The sequence below is a fragment of the Enhydra lutris genome, unplaced genomic scaffold, assembly GCF_002288905.1.
Source record: "Enhydra lutris kenyoni isolate GAN:26980312 unplaced genomic scaffold, ASM228890v2 scaffoldscaffold13, whole genome shotgun sequence".
In the NCBI taxonomy this organism is placed as follows: domain Eukaryota; kingdom Metazoa; phylum Chordata; class Mammalia; order Carnivora; family Mustelidae; genus Enhydra; species Enhydra lutris.
In genome coordinates, this window is record NW_019154097.1 from 30,506,300 (window position 1) to 30,534,245 (window position 27,946).

The following is a 27,946-nucleotide window of genomic DNA, read 5'->3' on the forward strand; positions in this document are numbered from 1 at the left end:
TAAAAGGGTATTAAATTCTAAACTAAAATTTACATGGAAATATGACATTAAAATATTTTTAGCTTTCAGGAAGCTGGGGGCTGGAATGTTATAATACAGATGAATTTTATCATTTGAAAAAGAATTAGCCTCACGGTATTTCTTATGTGTTCATAGAGCGAAGGCTTGAAGACGGGAGCCCTGCCTGGAGCTCCTCCAGAGGCAGGCCTGCGTGGTGACAGGGGGCCTGGAGGGCGCTTCCCTGGGGGGCCAGGGCCACCCCCGAGGCCCAAAGTCCTGCTGGCAGGGAAGGCCTCGGCCTCTGTGTTCCCAGCAACTCTGTGACTGGGCACCCTTGTCTCCATGGCTACCTGTCCTCTGCTGTGCACCAGGCCTGTGATATTATCTTATTTATGCCTCTGGCGACTCACCGCCACAGGGCTCCCTCCAGCTGGTGGCCCAGCTCAGGAGCAGTGTCCCGCTTCTGAGTTAGGAGGGGGAGGGGTACCCCAGGGACAGGGAGAGTTGATCCCTGACCCAGCCGCCCTTCCCCCAGCCCACCCCTGCTCCAGGCTTCGTCACAGACCAGAGAGCCAGAGGACTTTCTCTGCCCACCTGCTCTGTGGCCCTGGGACCCAGCGAGTAACTGTCCACAAAGGCCTATTCCCCCAGGGGACAAGGTCAAGGGAAGGTCTGGCACTGGGTAGGCCATTTTCTCCGTGTCAGAGCCTGGGGGCCCTGATTGGGCACAATCGTCCTAGGCAGCCCAGAGTGGGACCTGAGGGCAGCCCAAGCTGGGCCCCTGACCCCTCACCACTGAGATGAGCTCTCTTCCTTTATTCCATTTTACAGATGGGGAAACTGAGGCTCCTTCTTCAAGGGCAGGGCCGGGGTTCCCTACTGGGGTTTTGACTTCAAGCCACGGCTGTGTCCTGGGGGAGGTCCCTGGACCCCAGTGAGGGGATGCAGGGACAGCCAAGGAGGCCCAGCAAGTAGCTCTCCCACCCTGGCTGAGCTCATGGGCGGCCCCGGCCGGGACAGAGCGGGGAGCGGGGCTCAGCCTGGCTGCCGGCTCCGGTCCCGGGAGGAATCCGGGCCAGGGCACCGGCTGGCGCGGGCGGAAATGACCACTGGCTGCCTGGCGGGCGCCTCCCCGCCACCGCACCTCCGGGAGGTCACTCATTGGCAGTTAAAAATCTATTGTGACTTGTCAGAAAAATGAATAAATGGGCACATTATTTTTTCATTCCAGACCTCAGCATCTGTTTGTCTAATCAGGAAGGAGAGCAGGGAAGTCAGCGAGGGCTGCCTTGCACGTTTCATGTAAGTTTTCCTCTGTCAGAGGAGTTTAAATGGGTAATGAACAGGCTGTGGTGATTTGAAATATAATCCCATTACGCTGACGAGATTACAGGGCTTCGAGACTTCACAAATCACTCTTCCGGCTTTTATGGCCAACACCACCCTGTTGGGACTTTGCATTTAAGCAGAGGTGTTTGGTGGGAACAGAACACGACAGGCTTAACTCTTTCCTCCTCCCAGGCGGCTTTCCCAACAGCAGGGCCGCTCCCCGTAGGGCCTTGGTGGCACCTGCAGGATCTGGGGCGTTTAGGCCGCAAGGCTAGGACAGCACCCGCCCCGCGGTGGCTGCGGGAGCTACATGGGCTCGCGCGCGTTTGTAAGGGGCCAGCATGCAGCCCGCCTGGCGAGCTGTGGGCCCTCAGATCCGGGGGGGCACGTCTCAGCCGGTGGCCGGCTGAGTCGGGGTCCAGCGGCCACCAGCCAGGCCGCCTGACTGCCCATGCTCAGCGAAGCCCTGGTGGCGGGAGCCGGGTCAGGAGATGCTGCTGGAGAGCCCCAGCGGGGCCCTAGGGTCACCTGTTTACCTTGGGGAGGCTGAGCTCCTGCTCGGTCAAGTGTACCCTTGAGGAGCGTGTGGTCTTAATATCCAGGGGTGAGAGCGGGGCCGAGGAGAAAACTGAATTCACTCGTCTTGATATTCGGTCGACCTGGGAGGCTCGCCAGTGTTCCCCCTTCAACTCTTCCTGGACAGCTGGGCTTTACGTAGTCAACTGCAGGCGTGCCGTAAGTCACAGCACGACAATGGTGTTGACTCTGTACTCGAGGGAGGTGAAGATTTCAGGGTCGCCCCTGAGTGAAGAGGGTCATCCTGTCTCGCTCGGTATTTAAGGGGGCCCGCGGTGCATTTCAGGGACTTCGGTACCACCAGAACCGCCAGCAAATGCCGCTATCCAGAGCCATTCACTGCAGACTCACAAGTCAGGGTAATGGATTCAAGACTTCAAGAATTCAAAGCAATACACGAAAGATGGTATTTATATGACTTATATTTTAATATCATTTTAATATTGAATATGTCACAAGATTTAATGACCAAATTAGTCATTTACATTTTTCAAAGATAACTAAATATAAAATTGCTAAAAATTCAAATACAGATAGATAGCGAGCTACAAATCATATTTCTTTCATTTCTGGGGTAGGTGGGAATGGAAGACGTTAGAAAAGGATGCTTCTGTTGGCTGAACAAAGATCAGAATGAAAGAGGAATTCATTAAAATGCCCCCAGTGCAAAGAGACACACTCGACTTGGAGATGCTGTTTTCGGCACATCTCTTCTTGTACAACAATTTAAAAAATTGTTTGAAATGCAGGTCCTCGGTGAAACGTCTGGTCCTCGACCCTGGCCGGGGACAGCACGAAAGGATGTCCCCGTGGGAGGGACTGTGGAGAGGCTGGTGAGGACCGCAGAGGCATCTGGTGTGGCCAGGGGTGCGGTGTCAGGGAGCAGTCAGTCGGACCCCGCAGGAGCAGGCTCCCCTCTGCCCGCCCCCTCTGCTCACCATCCCCCCCACCCCTCCAGCAGCCTGCTCAGACGAGGAGGCAGGCACTGTATGGAGAAGAAGAAGGGGGTGCGGAGGCCCTTCTGAGTCAGTAAAGCAGAGACGTTTCCAATTCCCGGAAAACCCCACATGCAGGTCTACTGGCTAGCTGAAACATACACTTGCTATTTAAGAAATGGAAAAGCCCACTTCCGGCTGGGAGCTGACCTGAAGACCAGCCGTCACCCCGCTCTCCCAGCACGGGGGCCGGACCTGCAGTCCCGCATCTCTGAAACCAAGAGGGGCCCGGACGAGCTGGAGAGAGGTGGCTTCTGAAGGGGGAGCCCGGGACACACAGCACCAGGCACCCCCATCCTAACTTTAGTAAGATACTATCCTCAAAGCAATGCACTCATTTAAACAAATGGCATAGTTAAAACTATTGACGAAGCCCTAAACATTTCTTCTGAGAAATCGAGCCATAGCTTTTCCAATCTGCCTGTTCAATACGGGAACAGGTTTAAAGAGAATGACATGATCAATCCTTTGCCCCAAAGAACGGCCCGTCATACCAACCATGATAAAGAGTACACCTGTTTATTAAAAGGAAAAAAAAAAAAGAAATGTACAATTTTGTTCTTCGGTTGTTTTAAGAAATTTGATCAAGTTGCAAGGAAATGTCTGGGCATGGCTATGTACAGCCTCAGGCAGGGCCGTCGGGCAGTGAGGATGGCTGCGGTGCCGTCCGTGTCGTCGGGCCCCCGGCACTGCTCATCAAAGCCACTGCCACTCAGGCTTCAGTCCCGTGGGGATGTCCCCAGCTCCATTCCCCCAAGAGCCCCCTGGCCTTGTGCCTGTGAGCCAGGGACTGGCCTGCCCCCGAGGACTGCAGGACACAGGGTGGGCTCTAGGGCCACCTGGCCCTGGCAGGCAGGCTCTGAGCTACGGTGACAGATTGGGGCTGGAGGCCAGTGTCATTGCTGCCCTGATTTCTTCTCCTTCTGGAAGCTGAAGCTTGTACGTCTGTTCAGTTTTCTTTGTTTTTGAGCAAAATAGTCAGCCCGGGCAGTGCTTGCTCGTGATTCCAGGATGTAGTTAACCTAGAAAGCAAGAGGACACAGCCCGGTCACTCAGCAGCCACTTGTTCGCTCAGGGCCAAGATGGGAAGGGCCCTGACCTGCGCTGGGAACCCCAGGGCCGGGTGCTCTCTTGCGTGTGGAGCCCGGTCGTCACAGCAACCTGGCGGGCTGGGATGGGGCCCATTTCACGACAGGAGAATGGAGGCCTGGAGAGGACCGGCGGCTGGTCCCGGCCTCTCAGTCCTGTTGGAGGGGGGTTGGGGGGGGCCTGATTCCGCAGCCTGTGTCCCCTCCTCAGCACACGCTGCCTCCCAGAAGGCTGTGTGCCAGGCTTGCTGGTTCGGCTCCTCACCCGCTGCGCAGTCCTGGGCCTGCACATGACTCCCTGAGCCCCCCCTTTCCTCGTCTGAAAGACAAGACACTGCAGGGATGAAAAGCCAGCCGAACCAAGGCTCTGTTTTCAGCCTCCCCCTGGTAGGGACAGAGCTTCCAACTACGGGCTTTCACCTCCTGCCCGTGAGCACCCTGCCGGCCAGCGCGCAGCTGGTAAGAAGGAATGAAGGTCGGGGAAGAGGGCTGAGCTGACCAGGATCACCCAGAGGTCAGGGTCAAAGCTGTGAAGGTCTCGTGTGCAGAGCGCGCAGCCAGGCCGCTCCCGGGGGGCCGCAGCCACAGCAGCACACAGTCACTGTAGCGCCCACCGGGCCTGAGCCTGGCTCCAGGCTTGGTTCGAGAGACAGGGGGAAAAGTAAGACTTGGTCCCTGATCCAAAGAGCTCACTGCTTAGTAAGTATTCGACAGCATGACGCGCGGGACACCAGAGACAAAAGGAGCAGGATGGAGGAGATAAATATCGGGGACGTGTAGGGCAGGAAAATCTTGCAGAGGAATGAGCGATCTGGGTTTTGAGAAATAAATAGTAGGAGTCTGGGGTGTACCAGGGGCAGGGGCAAGGGAGAACCAGCACACATCCCAGCGTAGCAGGGGTGGCAGCAAGGAGGGGGTGCGTCTGGGGAGCTTAACTGCTTTGTGCCCAGCCCAGGTGGGGCGGGCAGAGCCAGGGAAGGGCGGTGGTGCTGGAATTGGACTGGGGCCCAGTGTAGAGTCTGAAGCCCTGGCCGGAAGGCGCGGTGGCAGCAGTGCTCCTGGAGTGAGACAGGCGCCACTATCATCCCATTGTGCAGGTGAGAAAATCAAGGCAGAGGGTGGTACTGTCCTTCACCCAAGGCCGCAGAGCTAGTAAGTGTCCGCACCAGGGTGTCCCTTGACCGGCATACTTGTAGCTCCCCAGGCCTCCCCAGAGGTGCTCTCACCCCCTGAACCCCTCAGATACCGTCTCTCCCTCCGCCCCTGCCAGCCTCTGGCTGGGGCTTTTCGTAGCAAACACCCTTCTCTTTGCTCTCGCGTTATTACCAGCAACCTGAATATTTTTGACTCCAGAAACCTGCCACGGCCCGATTCACCCCCGACGGCCGCGTGGCCCACACCCTGAGCGGGAGCGGCCCCTGCCGCCTCTGAGAAAGAAGCCGAGGGTGTGCAGGGGAGGTGGGCGGGATGGCGTGGGCCGAGGCCCCGACACCGAGTCCCCTCCAAACTTTCTGCTCTGATAGTTGCCAGCAGCAGGCGTTAAAGGCTGGTGTGTGAGTACAGAAGGCCCGACATGCTTGGCCCGCTGCCTCGCCAAGTTACCAGCTGAGCGCAATAAATCATGAGGACTGCGGGGCCGGGCTGACGACTCGGGACACTACAGACAATGTATGGAAAGAAGAGGTTTTATCATTCTTAATAAAAGCCATCTTCGGATTATATTGTTTGCACGCTCAGCCAACCTAGTGTTTTCAGTGTATCTTTGGCACATATAACTTGACGAAAGCATTTAAAAATGATCCTTAACTAGCCAACTATCTCCTAAATTTATTATCTTCAGTGCTTTGTGATAATCACATAGATAATTTTAATGGAAGATTAATGTAATAATCAAAAGATAAAAACGCCCTTTGGTCTGCCATTAGCTGGTTAATATGCTGTGGCTTAAAACTTGCACAATTTTATGCACTACAGAGTGTTTCACTTTCAATGCATTTTACAGCTTAAGGCATAAAAATATAGGGAGTTTTCATGGTCAATAAAGCCACAGCCTCCATCACTCGATCACAAGAAGAACCCAATTTGAAGAGACCAATGATTCCTCTGAGATTCATCTCGAAGCCTACAGAATTAGGGACTACACATGGCTTAGCTCACCGACGGCTCGGGGTGGAAGGGGCTCCTCAGGGCTGGGGTTGGACCACTGTCGCACACTCTGCGGCCGTGGGTCTCTGTCCCCTCATCTACAGAACGGTGATAATAATGTCTACGCTCTGCAGGCCAATACCGAAGACTGAAGAGTTACGTAAGATGTCTTGTATGCAATTGGTGTTCAGTAAATGGGAGACGTTATTAATATTTCTACATGGGGAAAAACGCAATGGGATAAAACCACTTGATGGAGAGTTGCCTGTTCATAACGGTTTCTTGGACATTGGTCTCTGGTCCTTATCTTCTTCTTCAGTTTCCGCCTCAAGCTCTCGTTTTATGTCAAACTCCCGAATTCTAGAACCGCCACATGCATTATTTGAGTCTAAGACTGACTCCTGGGAGAGCTTCTGGTGGGAACATTTCTGCCACACTCTGGAACACAGGGCTGGGGCCTCAGTCACTTGGTATTGGTGCAAAGCTCAGACACTGTGGGGATGGCACAGAAGGCTAAGTATTTAAATTGCTATAAAAATCAGAGACAGAAAAAGTGAAATTTAATCTTCCATCAGGATCATGACCATTAGCTCTCTAAGTAAATCAGGCCCGGGCACGCTGTGACTCTCCTGGAGTCTCAAGCATGATGCAATATTTCTACAAACATTTTCATATGAAAACAGACATTTCGGGGGAGGCGACAGGCCTCAGGGATTTTGTAGCAAAGCATCTGCTTCGAGGGAGCATTTGGTCCCGTGAAATGATTTCTCTGCACTTGCTCCTGCGGAGCCTCGTACTGAAGTCATAAACCTGTGTTTCTGTCATCAATCTGCTGTTGTGAAAATTATTTTGATGTCAAACACAGGATTATAATTTTACTAGAATCCTTCTCAAGTCTTGAATATTTTAATGCTGGCTATAAAAAAGAGGCCAGCCCCTGATTGGGTAATGGAATATTTCTTTACCTGGTCCCCAAACACTGAACAAGTTCCCTGTGCTGTCTGGCGGCAGTCTACAGGTAACTCTTGGCTTGCTGGTTTCAAGCACCGGAGGCAGACCCTCTGTCCCTACGGCCTGGTCTGAGGGGGGCTCTGGTCCCAGCCGTCCCCTCAGTGGCTTTATCCTTTTCATTGCATCTACTACTTTTGGAAATCTTTTGTAGCCATAAGGACTTGGCCTCCAAAAGTCTTTGCAAAATAATTTGGTTGAAACCTGTCATTCAACTCCCTAAGGGTACACACATCCGGGGGGTTAGGAGCACAGGTTCTGGAAGCTGCCAAACCTGGGGTCAGGTCCGGTCTGTCAGCCATGGTCCTAGCTAAGTTTCTTTCTTTCTGAGCCTCAGTTTTCATGTAGGAGATGGGAACGATTTTCCACTACTGTCTCGCAGAACCACAAAGGTTCCGTGGAAGAGGGTATACAGTGCTCAGCTCGGGTCCTGTACTCTGCAATCCCTGAGCTACTTTTTAAGAAATTTTATTTTATTTTAAAAAAAGCCAAAGAGAGAACACAAGCAGGCGGAGTGGCAGCAGAAGGAGAGGGAGAAGCGGACTCCACGCTGAGCATGGAGCCCCACGTGGGGTTCGATCCCAGGACCCTGAGACCATGACCGGAGCTGAAATCCAGACCTGAATGCTTAACCAACTGAGCGCCCCAGGCGCCCCTGGCTTAGCTACTTCCACTATCATTACTCGATGGCTTTTACTCTCAAGAGGAGAAAGAACACTCATCTGGGTAGTTTCACCCTACCTCATTTATCTGTGTTCTGGGGTGGGGCAGCGCACCTGCTACGATCCCCATTTTACAGGCAGAGACACTGAGGCCCTGAGGGGACGGGACGAACAGCAGTGCGACAGCCACAGGCCGGGGAGCCCCTCTGCCGGTGAGTCCTGCTCCGCCAACACACGCAGCGTGGTGGTTTCTATCTGCTCTGTCTGTGCAAGACTCGGCTGGGAGAAAGGATTCTCCGTTTGGAAGAGTCTGAGAACCACTCGTCCAGAGCTACTCAGAGCACAGTGCACACACCACAGCCCGGCGGCACCCGGAAACTTCTTAGAGACCCACAGTCTCGAGGCCCACCCCCGGCCTCCCAAACCGGCAAGGCCCCAGGGGAACTTTTCTCAGCCTGGCCCCACTTTGCAAGGCTCTGTGCGACCTGGCCTTCCCACCCTGCTCTGCTCCCGCCACGCGCTCGCCCTGCCTTGCCGTCCCCTCACAGGCTGCTCCTGCCTGAGATGCCTTCTCTCTCCTCACCTGCTTTTTCACCCATCCTTCTGGGTTCAGCGCTCCCTGAGCCCCGCCATCCCCCATCAGTTTACCTTTTTCACATCTACATGGGACCTTTGTGACTGTTTAGCAATCTCTGTAATTTAATGTTAGTCCCCTCTGACAGAGGAAGACCTTTCTGGCACCAGGGCACGGGTCTGTCACTGCAGCATCCCCAGGGCTAGCCCAGCACACGAAGGTGCTCAGAGCGCGCTGCTGAGACACAGTAACGCACGACTGTAGCGCAGAGACGGATATGTTCAGAACAGGTTGCTAAAATTATCCCGAGTACATTAAGTGTCTTTACCTAATAACAACAATTTCCTCTGAATCCATTCCAGGAGCCTCAGGGAGCTCCTGACAGTGGAATGGAGGAAATACGCGGTGTGTGGAAAGGGCAAGTACACGGAGAATCCGAATGACCGGGGGCGGGGGGGAGCCGGAGGGGGCCCTGCTTTGGCTGAAGTGGGAGAAGGGCAGCTGACCTGTGGGGCGGCCCTGGGTGTGGGTGCTCCCCGCCTGGGTGACCAGAAGGCAGTTCGTTCTCTGCAAACTGGGCCCAGGAGCTTTGTCCGTGCTGGGAGGAGGGGGCCGCAGGCAGCGGGAGACCCGGCCCTGCATGCCCGCTGCATGCCCAGCGCCCGGCCTGCGGAGGACACTCACCTTGAGCACGATTTCATTGACAGTAGCAGCGTCAGATTCAAAGTAGAGGTGTTTATAGTCATGATTGCTTAGATACGTGACTTTAAATATTGCGTGACCTGGAGAGAGACAGAGAGAAAAGGTAGTGTTGAGGGAGTTCTGGTGAGTTCCCCTTGGGGAGGCCTCCCCCCTATTCTCCCCTTGGCACTCCAGTTCAAGCAAAAGCAAGGGAAGGCGGTGAGGCCGGCTGTTCCTGGAGCAGTTCATTCTTCTCATCCCAGGCTGGGGAGAAAATGGACCCCCCCCCCCAAAAAAAAATCAAACGGCTTGTTAGGTCTCATTCCACTGACTGTGTTCAGGGCAACGCCACATTAGGAAGGCTTTACAGAACTACTTCTAGACGAGTATGTGGAAAAGGTGGTATTTTTAAGGTAGAAGGCCAATGAACTCCATTTTTAAAAAAATTTTTTAAATGATTTTATTTATTTATTTGAGAGAGAGCGAGAGCATGAGAGGAGGGAGGTCAGCAGGAGAAGCAGACTCCCAAGCAGGGAGCCTGATGCGGGACCCGATCCCAGGACTCCAGGATCATGACCTGAGCCGAAGGCAGTCGCCTAACCAACTGAGCCACCCAGGAGCCCCTGAACTCCATATTTTTACTCTAAAAATAAAATAACTGTACTCAAAGCCAAATAAATGCGCAACAGGAAGGACAAAGGCTGCTGGTAATCCTATCACGGGGCTTCTCCAGAGCCCTGGCTACTGTGGGGTAGGGGGTCCTGGTCTTGTGACCCTGCCTGGAAGCTGCTCCTGGGCCTCTAGTCGTTTCTACCCTGGAAGGACAGCAGGTGTCTGAGCTCAGGGGTTCAGATGCTCCGAACACACAAATCTCTCCCAGAACCAAATTCTTGCGTGCCCCTTTCCCACCGCCTTTAGAATAACCTTGTCATTTCTGGGACTGCTTCCTGCCTTGCCCCTCTCGCTTCCTCTCACTCCCATGCACAGGCTGGCCCCCGGCACTGCACCTTCCCACCAGCCTAGGCCTGGGATGTCCTCTCTCACGACCTGTCTGGAAAAGGGCTGCGGATCTTGTGTGACTCAGCTCACCTGGTACCTCCTTGGGTGAGTCTTCATAGCTGTACTTCTAGGTGCCCTCCCTTACCATATGTGGCTGGTCAAAGAAACCTGTCTACTGTTTCGTGACACCTGCAGACAGGGACCATGTGCCTGTCCTCTGGACCAGACATGCCAATCACATTCCCTTTTCCAAAAAGACACGGATGCCTGCTCGTCTCAGTCCCGAGTGAAGCCCTCCCTTGCCCACCGGCACATGCTGTCCTTTGAGTTATGGGAGGCTGTGGCTCTCCAAGAAAGTCCTCTTTTTCCCTTAAACTATTTTGAAGTTGGTTTCCCTTCCTGGCAACCGAATGAGCAATGCTTCCGAGAGACCCGCAGTCAGTGCTCAGCGAAGTTCCCCGACGGGAGCAGCTGGTGTCACCCTCCTGCAGACAACCTCAGCAACAACCTTCCCTGGTCTGCTCTGTAGACCTCAGGGCTGGTGAGATGAAGCACATTCTTTCTAATAGGCCTTCTCATCCATTTTCCTTTTAATTGAAGCAGCACTGGTCATAGTTATTAATTAATAATATATCACCCATATTACTGTAAGTTCACCTCTTTCCCGGAGAAATCTTCTTGGGGACTTTATTTACAGTAGCTAATTCTTCAGATCTCCAAAAATAAACTGATATATGTTGTACATTTGTGGCCAGAAAAGTTGAGCTGCTGGTATTTTATCCTGGAAACATCATTATGATATACTAATTGTGACTATAAATTCTATAATGAAAAAATTAGCTAATAATTTCTGAAAAACCTCACTTTCAGCCACCTGACAAATTTAGCCTGATTCTCAATTGTGGCACTAAAATGTCAGAATTCTTAGCCAGAAGCTAATCATCCTGTTAATATGTAAATGACTTGTTTCTGATAAGAAACCGAATCTCACATAAATAGATCTGTGTGTGTGTGTATGTTCCTTTATTTTCACAGGACCCATCTTGGAAGAGTAGAGTCTTGCTGGTGATCTCACTGTGTGGAAGAACAATGCCATTATCTTGTTGGCTCTGCTGTGACCAAGCAGAGACACCCATGAAGGTCACAGGGCTCTGAAAGACAGAGAGAGACACGCCCTCCAGGAGGCCTTTCTGCTGACACCTGGCCATGACACACACACACACTAAGGCCTGGGGCTAAAAAGGACCAGAAGGTCTCAGGGAGGCCCGCAGACCCGAAGCTTCAGGGTTCACTGACCACTCTGATAAGGGATCTCACGGACCGCCTATACCACCTGCTCCCACTCGTCACTGACAAAACCAAACCCAAGCTCGAGATGCCAGATCCTGTTTTGCCCAAACAACTCAGATGCTATTAAAACCCTTTTCTGCACTCTTTAGGTAAAGCCAAATCTAAATGTAGCACATGCGACAGGCAGTCTGCACTGGCCTGGAAGCCTCTAGAAACTGTGCTCTTGGGACCCCACGGCCCGGGGAGCATACTGACGGCGGGCTTACGGGGGGAGGCCTGCAGCTTGTCTGCACCACGGTCACGTGAAGAAGAAGAAGAAAACATCCCAAGTCAAGCCTCCTGAAAGGCCGCCTGTTTGGGCCAGGTGACATCTGTCTTTTGCCACGCATGTTCCTTGCCTGTCCCTGGTGCTCATTCCAGAGCCCCAAGGAGGAGTGAAGCTCAAAGGAGTGATGGAGAGTCCGCCACTCACCCTCTCTCTGAAGCCTCTGCTTTACTGGCCTTTCCCAGGGAAAGCGTTCACGTCACAGAGACAAGAACACTGAGAATGTTACCCGGAGGCCTTGTACTTTAACTTCAGGGAAGCAGCCCTTTCGTGAGGATAACAGAACCACGGATGATCGTAACTGGGACGAGGCGTGGTGAGACAGTGACGGCGCACGGCTCTTTTGTACACTGTGTGAGAAATTTCGAGGGACAGCTCTGGGGTATAAGCTCAGGTTAATATCAGTGGCCACGGTTTCCCCCATACCCGAGCCAGGGGACATGGGGCCGACTCAATCCAGCAGAGTTTTTGCTGTGAGGACTCTGCACACACTCCCGGCATCTGTTTCGCTTCGGGGCTGGAAGGGCACTTTCACTCCGTCCAGGCCCTGCCAGCAGCGCAGCCTTACGCAAGGGCCAGAGGCGTGCACCGAGTTGAGAACGGTGGGCACCAAGAGCGTGCGAAGTGCAGGGTGCTGCTGTGGACGGCCCAGGCAGGGAAGGGAGAGCAGACAGTTTCTTGGAGGAGCCGACATTGGAGCGGTCTTAAAGGAGGATGGGCACGGGGCGAGCTGGGTAAAGGCAGGGGTGGAGAAGCGTGCAGCAGGGTCAGGACGATGTACAGGGGCAGGAGGCAGCAGGTGTCTGGGGGGATCTGAGCAGACAGAGTCACGTGCACTGGGTGGCCAGGAGGTGACATGTGGCAGGGCACAAAGGGCTGGGAATGTCGGAGCCACTCGTGGCTCAGAGGGTCGTAAAGCTGGGCAGTAAATGGTCAAACTGTGCTTCTAGGGGTTCCGCCTGGCTCCCCAGGGCCAGGAGCCCAGCTGCCACAGTCACCCAGGTAGGAGTGTATGCAGATTTGAGCTGAACAGAGGCAAAAAGGAGGCTGAGCAAGGGACTGACTTGAGAACTGCAAAGAAGAGAACACTGGCAGGACTTGGGGATTGTTTTATGACCGAGTAATAGTTAATAAGCGGGATTCACACTTGTGTAACTTCCCCTTGCCCCAAACCTATATATGAACGTGTAACAAGTTAGTTGACCTCTTGCTGGAAACGAATCTTTCAATAAGCATGAGTCATACATGTTACATGGTAGCTTTCACCAGGGGTGGAAGCAGGGAAGAAGGAATCGCTGGCATTTCAACACCAGCTGGACAGGCCAACAACAGAGTAAGGGAAGTCTGTTACCAAACACTTTATCAGCCTCAGGCACACCTTGCATAAGGGAGGAAGAGGGGGCAAATGGCCTCCCCAGCGGCAGCCTACCAGGGCATCTGTCCTGGGGTGTGAGACGGAATCTGAGCTGGGCAGGTTATCCTCCAAAATTCAAAGAACGTCAGCTTTCAGTGGGGAGGGGGAAGCCAGAGAGGCAAAGTGTCTTTGTAAAAATGTCAGTTGAGAAAAAAGTTATGTATCCATATGCTTGAAAAGAAAACGCAAAATCTAATATTCTAATTAGTCTGAATTATTTTGCTTGTATTGTTAAATTCTATTTGGAAACTAAGGCATGACAAGGGCCTTCGAGGCAGAGGGGGAAAGCGCAATCCCTCTGGATTCAGGCTGAGGATGAAATTCCAGCTCCGCTGTGTTCCAGTGGCAGGACCTGAACAAGACACTGTCCCCGTAGGTGCCCAGGTTTGCCCTCAGGCGTCTCGTGTATCACCCAGATATAGCAGGGCGCAGTGGTGCTGGCAATCATTCTGTGATGCAATAGATTTTCGAACAGAAAATCCTCCTGATTTTGAAGATTTGATCCGCCTTTGAGCAGATTTGCTTTTACTGTTGTAGGAATAAAATGGAATATAATGGCATAAAATGGGCATCTAAGCATTGGTCACATGCCCAGGGCAGACATCCCAACTATACATTTGCCTTTGAACAATGGAAATCTGGATATGTAAAAATGTATTTACATGATGTATTCTTTCCAAAGGAAAACAGAAAGATGGAATGTGACACTGAACATCAACTACTTGTCAGAAGTGGAGACACTGGAACGCTTGTGCTCTAATTTCTCTTCTGTGTTATGGGCTTTAACTTAAATAAGCTGTGCTGGAAAAACAGTTTCCTCTGGTCATTCGGGGGAAACAACCAGAGACTGTTCCAAGAAGCTGCTGATGTCACCCGACAGGCCACTGTAAGCAAAGGGGCGGCAGCTTCTTCTATCCACCTGCTACAGATGCTCCCAGGTTTCCTCTGCACACGGACCGGAGATTACGGTTTGAAGGAGCCCCCTCCTTCTCAGCTCCCTGCTGAGCAGGGAGTCTGATGCGGGACTCGATCTGAAGACCCTGGGATCATGATCCCAGCTGAAGGCAGATGCGACTGAGCCACCCAGGCATCCCAAGCTGTGCTTTTCAAATGCAGCCTGCAGCCCGCCTTTGTCTAAAATGCCCCAGGAGTCACCGCTTGCCAGGGAAGCCAAAAATAAATGTTCCCTTTTTAGCTTTTCAACTAAAAATATATATAAATCTATTTTAAAGTTATAATAAACTTAGACATGGAGGAAAACCTCCACACTCTACCCCCAGAATAACAACACCTGGCACAATGATTTCCAATCTCTTTTCTAGTCATTCCCACATGTCTGTTTTCACATAGTTGTAATCTGACTGTATACCAAAACTTGGGCTTTTTTTTTTTTTTAAACAATTAGTTTTTTTTTTAAAGATTTTATTTATTTATTTGACAGACGGAGATCACAAGTAGGCAGAGAAGCAGGCAGAGAAAGAGGAGGAAGCAGGCTCCCTGCCGAGCAGAGAGCCTGATGTGGGGCTCGATTCCAGGACCCTGGGATCATGACCTGAGCTGAAGGCAGAGGTTTTAACCCACTGAGCTACCCAGGCACCCCAGGGCTTTTTTTAATTTTAGTTAACATTTTACCATAGCCCATTCCATGTTGCTACATAGTCTCTACAACCATGTTTTTCAAAAGTGCATTCTTTTGCAACGAGTAGCAAGTGGATGTGTGCCAAAGTTCATGCTCTCATGGGCATTTACGATATTTATAAAATCTCCAGTATTACCAATAGAGCTATGAAAAACATCTTTTGAGGATTTGGATTATTTTTCAATTCCTTTATATGAGGCACGGATGCCCGTTAAAAAAAGTTTTTAAGCGGAGAATTCTAATTTTATTGAGAAGGAAACACTTTAAAAAAAAGTTGTGGTAAAAAAAAAAAAAAAAGTTGTGGTAAATTTTACCATTCAGGCATTAAGTGTAAACTTAAATTGTATAAAGTGCATTTACAATGTCCTACAACCACCACCACTATCCATTTCCAGGAGTTTCCCATCATCCCAGACAGACATTCTGTACTCACTAAACAGCAACGTCCCTTTCTCCCTTCTCCTAGTTGTTGGTAATCTCTGCTTTACTATCAGTAACTACGAGCCTAACTATTCTAGGTGACAAATATTAGTGAAATCATACAGTATTTGTCCTTTTGTGTCTGGCTTATTTCATTTCTCATGGTTTTCAAGATTCATCCATGTTGTGTACTATGTACCAGAATTTCATTCAAGGCTGAATAATATTCCAGTTTACGGATCTACCCTATTTTATCCGTTCACCCGGAGGTGGACGGACATTTGAGTTGTTTCTATCCTTTGGCTCTTGGGAACAGTGGTGCCATGAACACTGGTGTGTAAGTATCTATTGGAACCTCTGCTTTCCGTTCTTCTGGGCATATACACAGAAGGGAAATGGGCTGGCCATATGGTAACTTTATGTTTAACTTTCTGAGCCAAACTGTGTTGTGCCCTGGCCGCCCTGTTTCACATTCCCACCAGGATTCCACGAAGGCTCTCATTTCTCCACATCACATTTTTTTTTCCTTTCTTTCTTTCTTTCCTTTCTCCCTCCTTCCTTACAACCAACCTAATGGGTATGGAGCAGTACCTCGGCGTGGTTTTGATTTCCCTGATGACTAATGATGTTGAACATCTTTTCATGTGCTTATTGGCCATTCATGTATCTTCTTTGGAGAAATGTCTATTCGAGTCCTTAGCCCACCTTTGAATTGGTTTGTTTTTTGAGGAAACTGAGTTTTAAGGCCTCTATAATCTGGGGGCGCCTGGGTGGCTCAGTGGGTTAAAGCCTCTGCCTTCCGCTCAGGTCATGATCTCAGGGTCCTGGGATTGAGCCCCGCATCGGGCTCTCTGCTCGTCAAAGAGCCTGCTTCCCCCTCTCTCTATCTCTGCTTGCCTCTCTGCCTACTTGTGATCTCTGTCAAATAAATAAATAAAATCTTAAAAAAAAAAAAAAAAGACCTCTGTAATCTGTATTTGTATTGTCCAAGATTTTAAGTGGCAGAAATATCATTTGAACTCTATGGGGTGGGCTCCCAACCCCTTGCTGTCTTTGTAATTCTAAATGGCCTCCTTGCAAATCAGTGCATTTTAGCCCAAATCCACACTCTCTGCCACCTCGAACAAAGAAGGAAAACAAACATTTATAAACTGTAACAGCTGTTGCAGCTTGGATACATTTGAAAACTGGGTTTCCAGGGTCTGATCTCTTCTGGTTCCTCTGGCCTGGAAGGAAGTGGAAACCTCTTATTGAAATTCCTGGGGAAAACAAGTGGGAACGTGTGTTCTTTGAGGCAAAACTGTACCTTTCTGTAGACCCTGGAGTTCTCAGAACAGGATTGCAATGCTCTGGTTTCTAGGCTGAACCTATATGGACCCAGTCTCCACTGTAAGCAGCAGTTCTGAGCTGCCTGTAGGGGCTTCAGGTCGATGTACTTCAAGTGGCAAAGGCTGGCATGGCTCCCCCAGCACTCCCACAGTGGTAGAGGCCTGGGAACTGTAATGACCCCTCTGACCTTTAGAGCAGGGGCCAAGTCTGACCTACTTAGGTTCTGCCTGCATCTTTCAAACCTTCTCTCTCTCTCTCTCTCTCTCACTCTTTGGCTCCTTCTTATAAACATAATTAAAGCTCTCTGATTATAAAACTCCCCTGGCAATGTGATTCCCCTTCTTCCTCTAATTTATTGAAAACATTCTTGCTAAGGTCACTGCGACCTTTATGTGGAGAGACCCAGTAGATACTTCTCAGCTTTTAGCTTGCTTGGCTTCTCAGCTGTATTTGCTACTTCTCCCGGAACTCCTCTCTTCCTGGATTTCCACCCAACCATAGTTACTGACCCTTCAGTAGACTTCTCCAGCCAATCTGCTTCTCACTTCTTTTGCGATCCTGTCCTTCATGTGTCCCTTAAGAAATAGTCTTCTCAGCGTTCTGTGCTTGACCATTGTTCCTTCTAACTCTGCTCTTCCAGGTTTGCCCCTTAGATTTTAATTACCACTCATGCTGATGATCCTGAAGCAGACAGACCTTTCTCCAGAGTTTCCGGACCAGCTACTAGTACCGCTGTCATCTTCACATGCCTACAGTGCAGCACGTCCAGAATCGGTCAACATGTCCCTTTAAATCAAAAGCTGTTCCAGGCATCCAGTCTCCTAAGCAGTTCTCACACATTCATCTTCTGCACCCTTCCATTTGTTTTTTGACCTCATCCAGGTCCTGACCATCTATTGCTTCCTTTCTGGTTTTCATACTTTCGATCATGACTTCTTCAGATCCAAACATCTACCTACAGGAGTCATCCTTTTGTTTTGTTTTGTTTTTGAAAAGATTTTATTTATTTATTTGACGGAGATCACAGAGAAGCAGGCAGAAAGAGAGGAGGAAGCAGGCTCCCTGCTGAGCAGAGAGCCTGATGCGGGGCTTGATCCCAGGACCCTGGGATTATGACCTGAGCCAAAGGCAGAGGCTTTAACCCACTAAGCCACCCAGGTGCCCCAGGAGTCATCATTTTGTAACCCATATCTGGCCAATGTCACTCTCCTAAAACCCTGTGTGGCTTCATTTCCTGTTGTCTTCCCAATAAAGTCCAAAGTTCTTAAGATGATTTTCAAGACACTCGATCAGCAGTTCTGACTTTGGTCTCAGAATTGCTTTACATCACAAACATTTTGTTTGTGTGAATTATATCAATATTTATTGCATTAGAAATTAAAACAGAAATTTTAAAAATATTTACTTCATGAAAAATAATAAACCCATTACAAGTTAAAATAAACTATGTATTTTTTAAAATGGAAAAACCCTGATATTTCCCCAAACAAAAAGTTTAATGAGTGGAATTACTTTATATTTTTGAAATCTAATTAATATTAATAGAACACATCTGGACTATCCTATCTGTTCCTGCATTTTGTCTGTTGATACACTATTTTGGCTGAAGCGTTTGAAAGAAAGCCAGCCTCAAACAGTATGTTTTTGGAAAAGGGAGTCATATTTTAGTATTTATCTTTGCAAATATTCTTCTTTGACACTACGTCAAACTTGATACATGGTAGTTTCTTAAAGAGTAGTTGCAATATGGAATGTAAAACCACATTAATAAACTTGTTGTGCACTGGTCTGTCCGGAACTTTGTTTTTTTGGTTTGTTTTTGTTTTGTCTTGTTTTTGGTCTGGCCCTCTGAATGAATCTTTTACTCTTGAAGGATTTTTTAACACTGTGCAGTAGTCTGGAAAATATTGGTTCATGGAGTTATGAAGGTCTTCCAAATGCGGACATATTTCACAATGCAAAAAGTTACCACAAAAGAAATCACATTCATTAATATCACCACTGATCTCGTTAGGAAAGTCTCTAAGCTATGAGAAACCAAGCTCAGTGACAGAGACAAGTTTTCCAAAATTCGAATTGTCATCTGAAATCTTGAATTTCATCAATGGCATCAAATATTATCTGTGGTTTTCCTTGAAGCGAAGGGCTTCCCTCCTTTATTTTCAGGAAAATGTCTGCTAAATACTCAAGTTGGAATGACCATGGTTTGTCGGCTTCTTTCAAGTAAAAGTGGTGTTCCATGAAATAGATAGATAAATGGCTAGTTCAGCTTGCAACTCAAACAACCATCTGCGTGCTTTTCCTTATTTCCGTATTCTACTCCCATATGTGGCAGAAATGCTTATGTGGACTCCAGAAAATGAACTAAGAACAATGGTTTATGGAGTCTTTTGATTCTTCAGTTCATGTGTAAATTGTTGTAACGAAATATCCTGGCATTTCAGTAATCAAGTACTGGTTGAGTTTTACCCTTTAGCTTTTAGAGAGGTAGCAGACAGACAAGAAACAAGTTTTGTATCTGGACATTCTTCCATAGTTTGTAACAAAGTCTGCATTTCAAGTACCCTTGGGAGGCTAAATTACAACACATGAAACCCATCTATGCAGAGTCCTTAGAGTACACAGCTAGTGTGAGCTTTGTGCAAAAAGAAAAAAAAAAAAGCCTTTTTCAATTTTAAGCATTAAAATTTCACATTATAAAGTTTCCTCCTGGATTAGAGTGTAAGGAAAATAAAATTACTATGTTATGTTCATCTTTTTTTTTTTAAGACTTTATTTTTATTTGATAGAGAGAGAGCAAAAGTAGGCAGAGAGGCAGGCAGAGAGAGAGGAGGAAGCAGGCTCTCCGCAGAATAGAGAGCCCAATGCAGGGCTTGATCCCAGGACCGTGGGATCATGACCTGAGCCGAAGGCAGAGGCTTTAACCCACTGAGCCACCCAGGCGCCCCTGTTACATTCATCTTTATAGGTATGGAATATTATGATTTCCTCAGAGCTGCAAAAGGCTCTATGTCTTCCCACAAAATAGTTCCTCACTGCCATACTACTCTGTACTACTCTGCTTACTGAGTTCTTGGATTGCTTTTTAACAGTTTATGTTTTGTTTCAGTTTTGGTCAACTCTTGTAAGTTTTTACTTCCCATTGTCTTTATTGTCATTCTTTCTCTCCCTCTTCTAATTTCCCATATTTCATATCCTTTAGGATGAAAAACCAGATAATCGAGCATGATTGACATTTGTTTAAAAAAAAAAAAAAAGACTTTACGGAATCTGAGCTGGGGCTAGAGATAGTCTCCCATCAAAGCAGCACAGAAGTTTAAGTGCCTTGGATTTGTGTCAGTGGCAGAGAGAATATGAACCTCTTTTACCATTTATACCGTTGATCATTGAAGAACATGTGTTTGAACTGTATGGTTTCACTCATCACTAGAGTTTTTCAGTAGGTATGGTATCAACAAATACAGCAATCTTTATGATTTTCTTAACATTTTCTTTTCTCTAGCTTACTTTATTGTAGAATACAGTATGTAGCACACATGATGTACAAAATGTGTTGATCCATTGTCATGTTTTCAGCACAGCTTCTGGTCAACCATAGGCTATTAGTTAAGTTTTGGGGAGTCAAGAACTATACATAGATTTTAGATGACATGGGGATTAGTGCCCCTAATGCCCCATGTTTGCCTTTGGACAAGTTATGTAACTTCTTAAGTCCCAGTTTCCTTAGTATTTTAAAACAGGAATAACCTCAGCCTCATAGCATTGCTGCTAGGATAAAATCAACAACTCTAGAAATCTATAATAAATGTATATAAAACCTCACAGAGCTTCTGTAAAAATTAAATAGTGCATATAAAGCTTGTGGGACACTGTCTGGTACATGGCAGGTTCCTTTTGTCTTTTTACCTCCACTCTCTAAGACAAGCAATCTAGTCCTGACGAGGACTAGAGAGTAAATATATTAGGCTTTGCAGGCCCAGAGAAAAATTAAGGACATTTCATAGATACTTATGGGAGAAAAAAAAATTTCCAAATTTCTTATTGCCAAAATTTGAAAAATAATAGTCAAATCTATTTTTAGGCGGGTGTAATACAGGTCTACTAAAGGGAAGGACAGAATTTTTTCGGGGTGGTAGATAACTTTGCTTAAATGGAATTCAAAGTTAGTGTTCCCTATCATCAAATCAACTGCAAATGTTCACCTGTAAGGACCATTCTTAGCTCACAGGTTGTTGGCTAGATTTACCTTTGGGCCATGGTTTGCCAATCCCTGTTCAAAGAGGCCTCTCTTATTTCCTTCTCCTTGGTTCATTCTGTGCAGTTGCTAATAATGACATTTTGAGGGCTCCTTGTATAGATCTGGGCTTCTATCTGGCATTTCCCCCCCCTCCAGACTTTAACCTTTCTTGTAGCGAAGGCTTAATGGCAACACATTCTTTCGTCTTTTGAGTGTCTGAAAATGTCTTTATTTCAGCCTCATTTCACAGAATACAGAATTCTAGATTGACAGATTTTTTTCTTTTAGCACTTTAAGAGATGTCACTCCATTGTCTTCTGGATTGCATTATTTCTGATGAGAAGTCAGCAATCATTCTTATTTACCTATCAAAGTACTAAGGAAACTCTTGGTTTCCCTGGCTGGGTTTTTTTTTTGTTTTTTTTTTTTAAGATTTTATTTATTTGAGAGAGAGAGTGCAAGAGTGAGAAAGAGCGAGTCAGGGGAGGGGCAGAGGGAGAGGCAGACTCCCTGTGAAGCTGGGAGCCCCATGTAGGGCTCGATCCCAGGACTCTGAGATCATGACTTGAGCAGAAGGCAGATGCTTACCTGATTGGCCCACCTAGGTGCCCCCCCCTCCCTTTTAAAAAGATTTATTTACTTATTTGATAGAGACAAAGAGAGTAGCACAAACAGGGGCAAGGGCAAAGAAGGAGAGAGGATCTCAAGCAGACTTCCCACGGAGCACGGAGCCAGATGTGGGGCTTGATCCCACAACCTTGAGATCATGACCTGAGCTGACAATAAGAGTCAGACGCTTAACTGACTGAACCACCAGGTGCCCTTCTCTGGCTGTTCTTAAGATTTTTTTTTTTTTTTTAAAGATTTTACTTATTTATTTGACAGAGAGAGATCACAAGTAGACAGAGAGGCAGGCAGAGAGAGAGAGAGAGAGAGAGAGAGAGAGAGAGAGAGAGAGAGAGAAGCAGGCTCCCTGCCGAGCAGACAGCCCGATGCAGGACTCGATCCCAGGACCCTGAGATCATGACCTGAGCCGAAGGCAGCGGCTTAACCCACTGAGCCACCCAGGCGCCCCAAGATTTTTCTCTTTATCACTGGTTTTCAGCAATTTCATTATGATGTGTCTTGATACAGTTTTCTCTGTATTTATCCTGTTTGGTCTTCATTGGTCTTCTAAAATTGGTGGATTGGTATTTTTAAAGCAGATCTGGAATAGCTTCCTCCTCCATCCCTGAGACTTAAGTTACCTGTACATTAGAACACTTGATATTATTATTCCACAGTCTGTTCTCATCAAATTTTTTATTTCTGTGCTTCTTCTGTGCTTCAACTCCTGTCTTAAAATTTACTGATTGTGATAGGCAGATTCTGAAGTGGCCCCCAATGATCCTGTCTCCTGCTTTTCATACTGTGTCATCTCCTTGTCTTGTGTGTGGTGGGCTAGACCTAGTGACTTACTTTTTTTTTTTTTTAAGATTTTATTTATTTGAGAGAGAGTGAGCTCGAGTGGGGTGGAGGGGCAGAGGGTGTGGGAGGAGCAGGGAGCCTGACATGGGGTTTGATCCCAAGACCTCAGAACCATGACCCAAGCTGAGGGCAGATGATTAATTGATTGAGCCACCCACGTGCCCCTAGTGACTTACTACTGATGAATAAAATTCAGGGAAAGTGTATTTCAAAGCCACTTCTAAGGTTAGGTTATAAACGATTGTGACTTCTTCCTTGTTGGTGCTCTCTTAATCTTCCAGTTGCCATCTTGTGAGCTCACCTACAGAGAGGACTCTTTGGTGAGGAACTGAAGGTGTTCACAAAGAAATAAACTCTGCCAGCAACTACTCAGTGAGCATGGAAGCAGATCCTACCCCAACTGAATCTTGAGAGGATTGTAGCTGACTGCAACCTCACGAGAGTCCCTCCGCAAGGGGACCTAGCTAAGCTGTGCTGGATTCCCGACCACAACACTGTGAGGTCATAAATGTTGTTGTTTTAAGCCACCAAGTTTTGGGGCAATTTGTTGTATGGTCAATAGGTAACTAACACTGACCTTTTAAACAGATTTCCTAATCTGGTCGCATCATTGTTGATTCAGGTATTGTATTTCTCAGCTCTAGAATTTTCATTTGTTCTTTTTTTTTTTTTTTAATAGCAGTTTCCATTTCTCTTCTTTTTGAGTTATTGTTTCTTTAAAATCTTTAAACACATTTATGATAGCTATTTTGGAAGTATTTACCTGCTACTTCTGTGATCCCTGCCATTTCTGGCTACTTTTGTTGACTGAATTTTCTCCTAGATACAGGACACATTTTCCTACTTCTTTGCACATCCGGTGATTTCTTACTGAATGCTGGACACTATAAGCCTTACATTGTGGGTTGTTTGCATTCTGTCATCATCCTTTAGAGAATATTGGGTTTTATTCTAACAGCCAGTTAATTTACTTGTGGATCATTTTGATCTTTTTAGATCCCCCTTTTTCTTTAAAGATTTGTTTTTTACTTATTCATTTGAGAGAGAGAGAGAAAGAGAGAGAGGGAGTGAGTGAGAGCACGAGCAGCAGGGAGGGTCAGAGGGAAAAGCAGGTTCTCTGCTGAGCAGGGCGCTGGACATGGGGCTCAATCCCAGAACCCTGGGATCATGACCTGAGCCGAAGGCAGATGCCTAACCTACTGAGCCACCCAGGAACCCCTTTTTAGGACTCCTTTTAAAGCTCTACTGGGCAATCACTATATTGTACACTTAAAACTAATGTAATACTGTATGTTAAACAACTGGAATTAAAATAAAAACTTAAAAAAAAACTTTATCAGGCAAGGATTAGAACAATTATTAATCTGGGGCCGGTTTAACCTTAGTCCTAAAATGTGGCCTTTGTTGAGTCACTGCTACATGCCATGGAAGCTCCCCTCTGGTTGGCCAGAACTCCAGATTACAGCAGTCTAGTAGTTGTGCTCTGGCCAGCCTTGTAGGTCCCACTGTAGGCATGCACAGCTTAGTACACAACAGAAGATCTGAGAACCTCTTTCTGGAGTTTTTTCTCAGTGTAGTGCTCCGTCCTCTCACACTTAATTTACTGTAAATTTCAGCCTCCTCCAGCTCTGATTTCTGTCTCTGGACTTAGTGAGCCTGCTATACTCTCCTTGGGAAACCCTGAAGAAAGCTGAAGTGATAGTAAGTCTCACCTCATTTGTTTCCTTTCTCTCAGGGCTCAGTCCTGAGAAAACTGCCTGTTTTCCAGTGTCTGAGAAGAGTTTCTTATATTTTGTATAGTTTTCCAGTCATTTATGATAGAAGGGCTAATCTGGTAGCAGTTAGCCTGTCCTGGAAGTTGCCTATGGGAATCTTATAAGCAACACACACTTTGATTTTAATGAAAGAATGGCTTACTTTTTCCATGTCTGTGAGAAGAACTTAAAATCTAAGCACCCCATTTATTTATTACGAAAACACAATTTGGAGCTTGGCAGGAGGCAAGGGAAACAGATTTTTCCTATCATTTATCCAGCTGAGAAATCTTCACAGTTTTTCAGTAGGGAACAGTCTCTGCCCTAACCCTCTTCTCAATCAGGATCTCTTCTGATGTTAAAATCAGAAAAGAAAAAAATTGAAGAAAGGGTAATAAAAATCTAGGAAAATACAGAATGTATGCAAATTTTCCATTTTACTTGTTTTGATATTACAGGTCCATAATGCCCAAGTCAACAATTAGATGCAAGCTTGACAGCAAAAAAAAGTTTTTTCCAGGAAGAAAAAAAGTTGATACCCCAAAATATTTTCTACTCTAACAAATATCAACATTTTAATCGACACAAACATATTCTTTGTTCATTAATAAGTCCTAGGGAAAAACGAAGCAGGTTTATAGAGAAGATAATGAAAACCCATTGAGAATCTCAGCACCAGACAATTTTCCTCAGAAACACATTCTTACAGGTTATGCAGTTAGCAAACACGCCCTCCAACTCCTATGAGCAACTATAGTATGTGATAATGAATATGGGAGATGTGTTGTTCTTCTCATTTGTCTGGGGCTCAGAACAGAATCTCCTGGCTCCTAAATTCATAGAGTGTTGACCTTCCTGAGACCATACACTGTACCGAAGCACCTCTTTCCACTAACTACAGAGACAAGCACCCTGGTCCCATCTATCATATGCTGAGGGCAATCAGCAAGAGTAGGTCAAGAACAAGATGTTGGGTTTGCCTTTTCACTACAGCCTTGAGAAGTTCTCCATTGTACCTCCATATCTCTTTGCTGAAAAGCCACACTTGCTGTTGGCTAATTCCAAATTCTAGAAGCAACTTTTAAATGCTTCAGGTGCCTAGGCAGAGTTAGAGAGTCATCAAGCACTGACTGTAGCCCCTGGACAGAAGGTGCTGGATTTCTAAAGGATGCGGCTGGGAGCATAAATCGGCAGGCCTAGTGCAAACATCAGGTGTCAGTTAATAATGACCAGGTCAATGGCACACACGCTGGGTTGGTTCCCACCGGCTGAGTTCTCAGGGGTCCGGCCAATGTTATCCAGCCCCAGAGAACTGTTCCCTGAAATACAGTGGTGGCCTATTTAACAGCAGATCACAGCGTGAGGTTACTGGAAACCAAACTGGGTCAGAGAACCTAAGAATGCAGCCTGGCAGTAGATGAGGCACATGAGCCTCAAGCTTAGAGTTTTCTCCCCACCTTTATTCTGCGGCACGCTCCGGGTCTTTCCCTCCCACGCACTTGGAAAAATGGAGGTGGTCCCCTGGTTGCCCAAACGCATCTCCCCGGCAGCTCCCTTGTTTTGGAAGGAGATGATAAATAAATCAAAATGCACTAAGCAGCACTTCCACAGGCACTCGCCTCCTCCACCGAACGTGCACCTCATCAATCACACTATTGTCTGCTTGAAAGGCGAGCCTTGTAAATGTCATATCCACTCAGGCCCAAGGAGAGGCGCATCCAAATGCAGCAAGGAGTTTTAATTGGATAGTGTAATTAAACTAAAAAACCCCAGCAGACTCCCTTTGACAGGATAGATGAAGACCCCTTTTAATAGGGCTAGGAAACATATCTGTTAAAAGGATGAGGCACTGCCTGCTCCTGATTGTGCTCCAGAGTACTCTTATGAAAAGGCAATTCAATAACTGGGGCATTTAATATGTTAGAGTCCATTGTGTTCTGTAATCTAACAGTACTTACCGTATTTGATCTGGAACTTATGAAATAAGTCCTTGTCAGAGAATAAAAGCATTACATAGCTTGTCCACCTGATGTTTGGAGTACCTGGACCTCCTGGGAATCATCAGAGCCTAAGGATGGGCTGTGGTCTTCCTGGTTACAGGCCCACGTGAGTATAAATGCACGTGCCTTACTTACTGGCCTACAGTACATGCTATGGCCGTGGCCATCCGCCCACTCACTCAGGGGCTGTAACTCTTTCATCCAGGGGTGGCTAACGTCATCCTCATTTCTCTTTTATTCTCATGAACATCTAAAGAATATGACAAAATTCTTGGGTAGCTCCTCCTTTAGGTACCGGAATGCCTGTCACCTCAGTGTGTGGGTGTGTATGCGTGTGTTCTCTCTGCTGGAACTACTATCCCCATCAAATAGGCAAAAAAGAAATCAGGTGATCAGAGGATTCAAATATGGATTGGGGTGTGCCCAAGTCGATTTTAATAACAAAACCTGAGTCCTTCTGCCACCCTCCCTACTCTTCTTTGTTGGGACAGGGAGTGGGGGATACACACAAAGACACACACACACACACTAATGGCCTACAGCTCCACAAGCAAGGTAACAGACTTAGTAGGAACACACGAAGAGGTTCATATCTGCACGGGGCTGTCTTACAAGTAGACCATAACAATCCCTTTCAGATGGAATGCTAGTTCCCAAGGACAACGTCAAGGAACTCAGCATCTGGGTGGATCAAGAGAGCCTGAGTTGGGGCTGAAGTAGGATACAGACAGAATTCAGACTCCCCCATCTGTAGCTTTCCAGAAACAGCGAGACACTTGGCTTTCTATACAGAAACCTCAAAGTCAGTTTGCCTGGACCCTCAGGCTGATTTTCCTTTTTTGAGGATGGTGAAGGTTTTGTTTGGTGCCTGCTTTTACTTCTCCATAAAACCTGCTTGAAGCTCTTTTGTAAACCTCTGACCACTCTTAATACTGGTCTTTCACTATGAGTTGATGAACCCATTAAGGACATATAAGTGAATGCTTATAATCTATGAAAACTGGATACTGAATTAAACCATCAAATACCTTTAGGTTTAAATGAAAACCACATAAAAGCATTTCAGCCATCAATTTGGCTATCACTTCTGGCCAGTATGAATTCTGCTGGAAAAGCTATTTTCGTGCAGATGTGGAATTCAATGGGAAAGACTGACTCGTGTACCAACATCAATCAAAATGTCGACTTCCCTGGCAGCTCTCAACAGTAAGGCAGGTTCAAAGGTCACAGGATAAAGAAAAAGCCAAGCTCTGGTTCAGCTCTAATATCTCCTTGGTAGAAGTCTTGCAAAAGTACCCCCTTCTGTATTAGCCTTGCTTTCATTAATCTTCTTGCCATCTTCTTTAACTAGTCATGCAGAACCGCTCGATAGCAAGACGTATAATGGGGAAGGCCCTGTGCCTATTACCACGTTAACATTCTCTTAAGCCCCAGTGCAACAATGGAACGAGAAGGCAAAGGGAATCTGCAACTGCAGGGCGCAGGGTAGGCAATTCAATTACAGCCCGGGCTTACCTATGTACTTCTGACCTATAAAACACAAGAGGCCTTTGTGTCTAACTGGCTTGGCCATTAAGGTTGCTGAAGATCACAACAATGCTGATCTTTTCTATTTAAGCTAAATCAATGTGGACAAATCATTATTCAGTAGCTTTAATTTAATTAGTAAATTAAATACACTACTTTACAGATCTTGTCAAGTACTTATGAAAAGAAAGATTCATTTAAGCGGGAGGTCACCAATAAGCCCCGCTAATTTCACTCATAACCTTAACTGAATCTCATCTCAAATATCTAGCAGGTTCTATTCGTGAGGGCTTGACAGTCTCCTGCAGTTGTGGTTGACTCATAATCCCAAAGAGTTCCTATCCTGTATCCAAACACTGTTCTGGACAAAAACAAAACAAAAACAACCAAACAAGCATTCCCCCACCAGCATCAACAGAATCAGATTTCCTTTAAATTATACTATTGCAAGAGAACATAATCAGGTTACCTCTATTATGTTGCTTCC

The 27,946-nt window shown here is 47.1% G+C and overlaps 1 protein-coding gene across 11 annotated transcripts in view; it reads right to left on the reverse strand.

Annotated features, from left to right (window-relative positions):
- Positions 1-2,377: 2,377 nt before the first annotated feature.
- LOC111145709 (mitogen-activated protein kinase associated protein 1) overlaps positions 2,378-27,946 on the reverse strand; it is a 250,961-nt gene continuing 225,392 nt past the window's right edge. For 6 of the 11 annotated variants that reach the window (XM_022500846.1, XM_022500843.1, XM_022500845.1 and 3 more), the window contains 2 exons: positions 9,062-9,159; positions 3,432-3,922 (listed from right to left, as the gene is read on the reverse strand). In XM_022500846.1, the coding sequence (XP_022356554.1) occupies positions 3,797-3,922; positions 9,062-9,159 (224 nt within the window). In that variant the 3' untranslated portion in view covers positions 3,432-3,796. Of the gene's footprint in view, positions 3,923-9,061; positions 9,160-27,946 lie in introns of all 11 variants that reach the window. The other 5 variants (XM_022500849.1, XM_022500848.1, XM_022500850.1 and 2 more) reach the window with 2 other exon arrangements.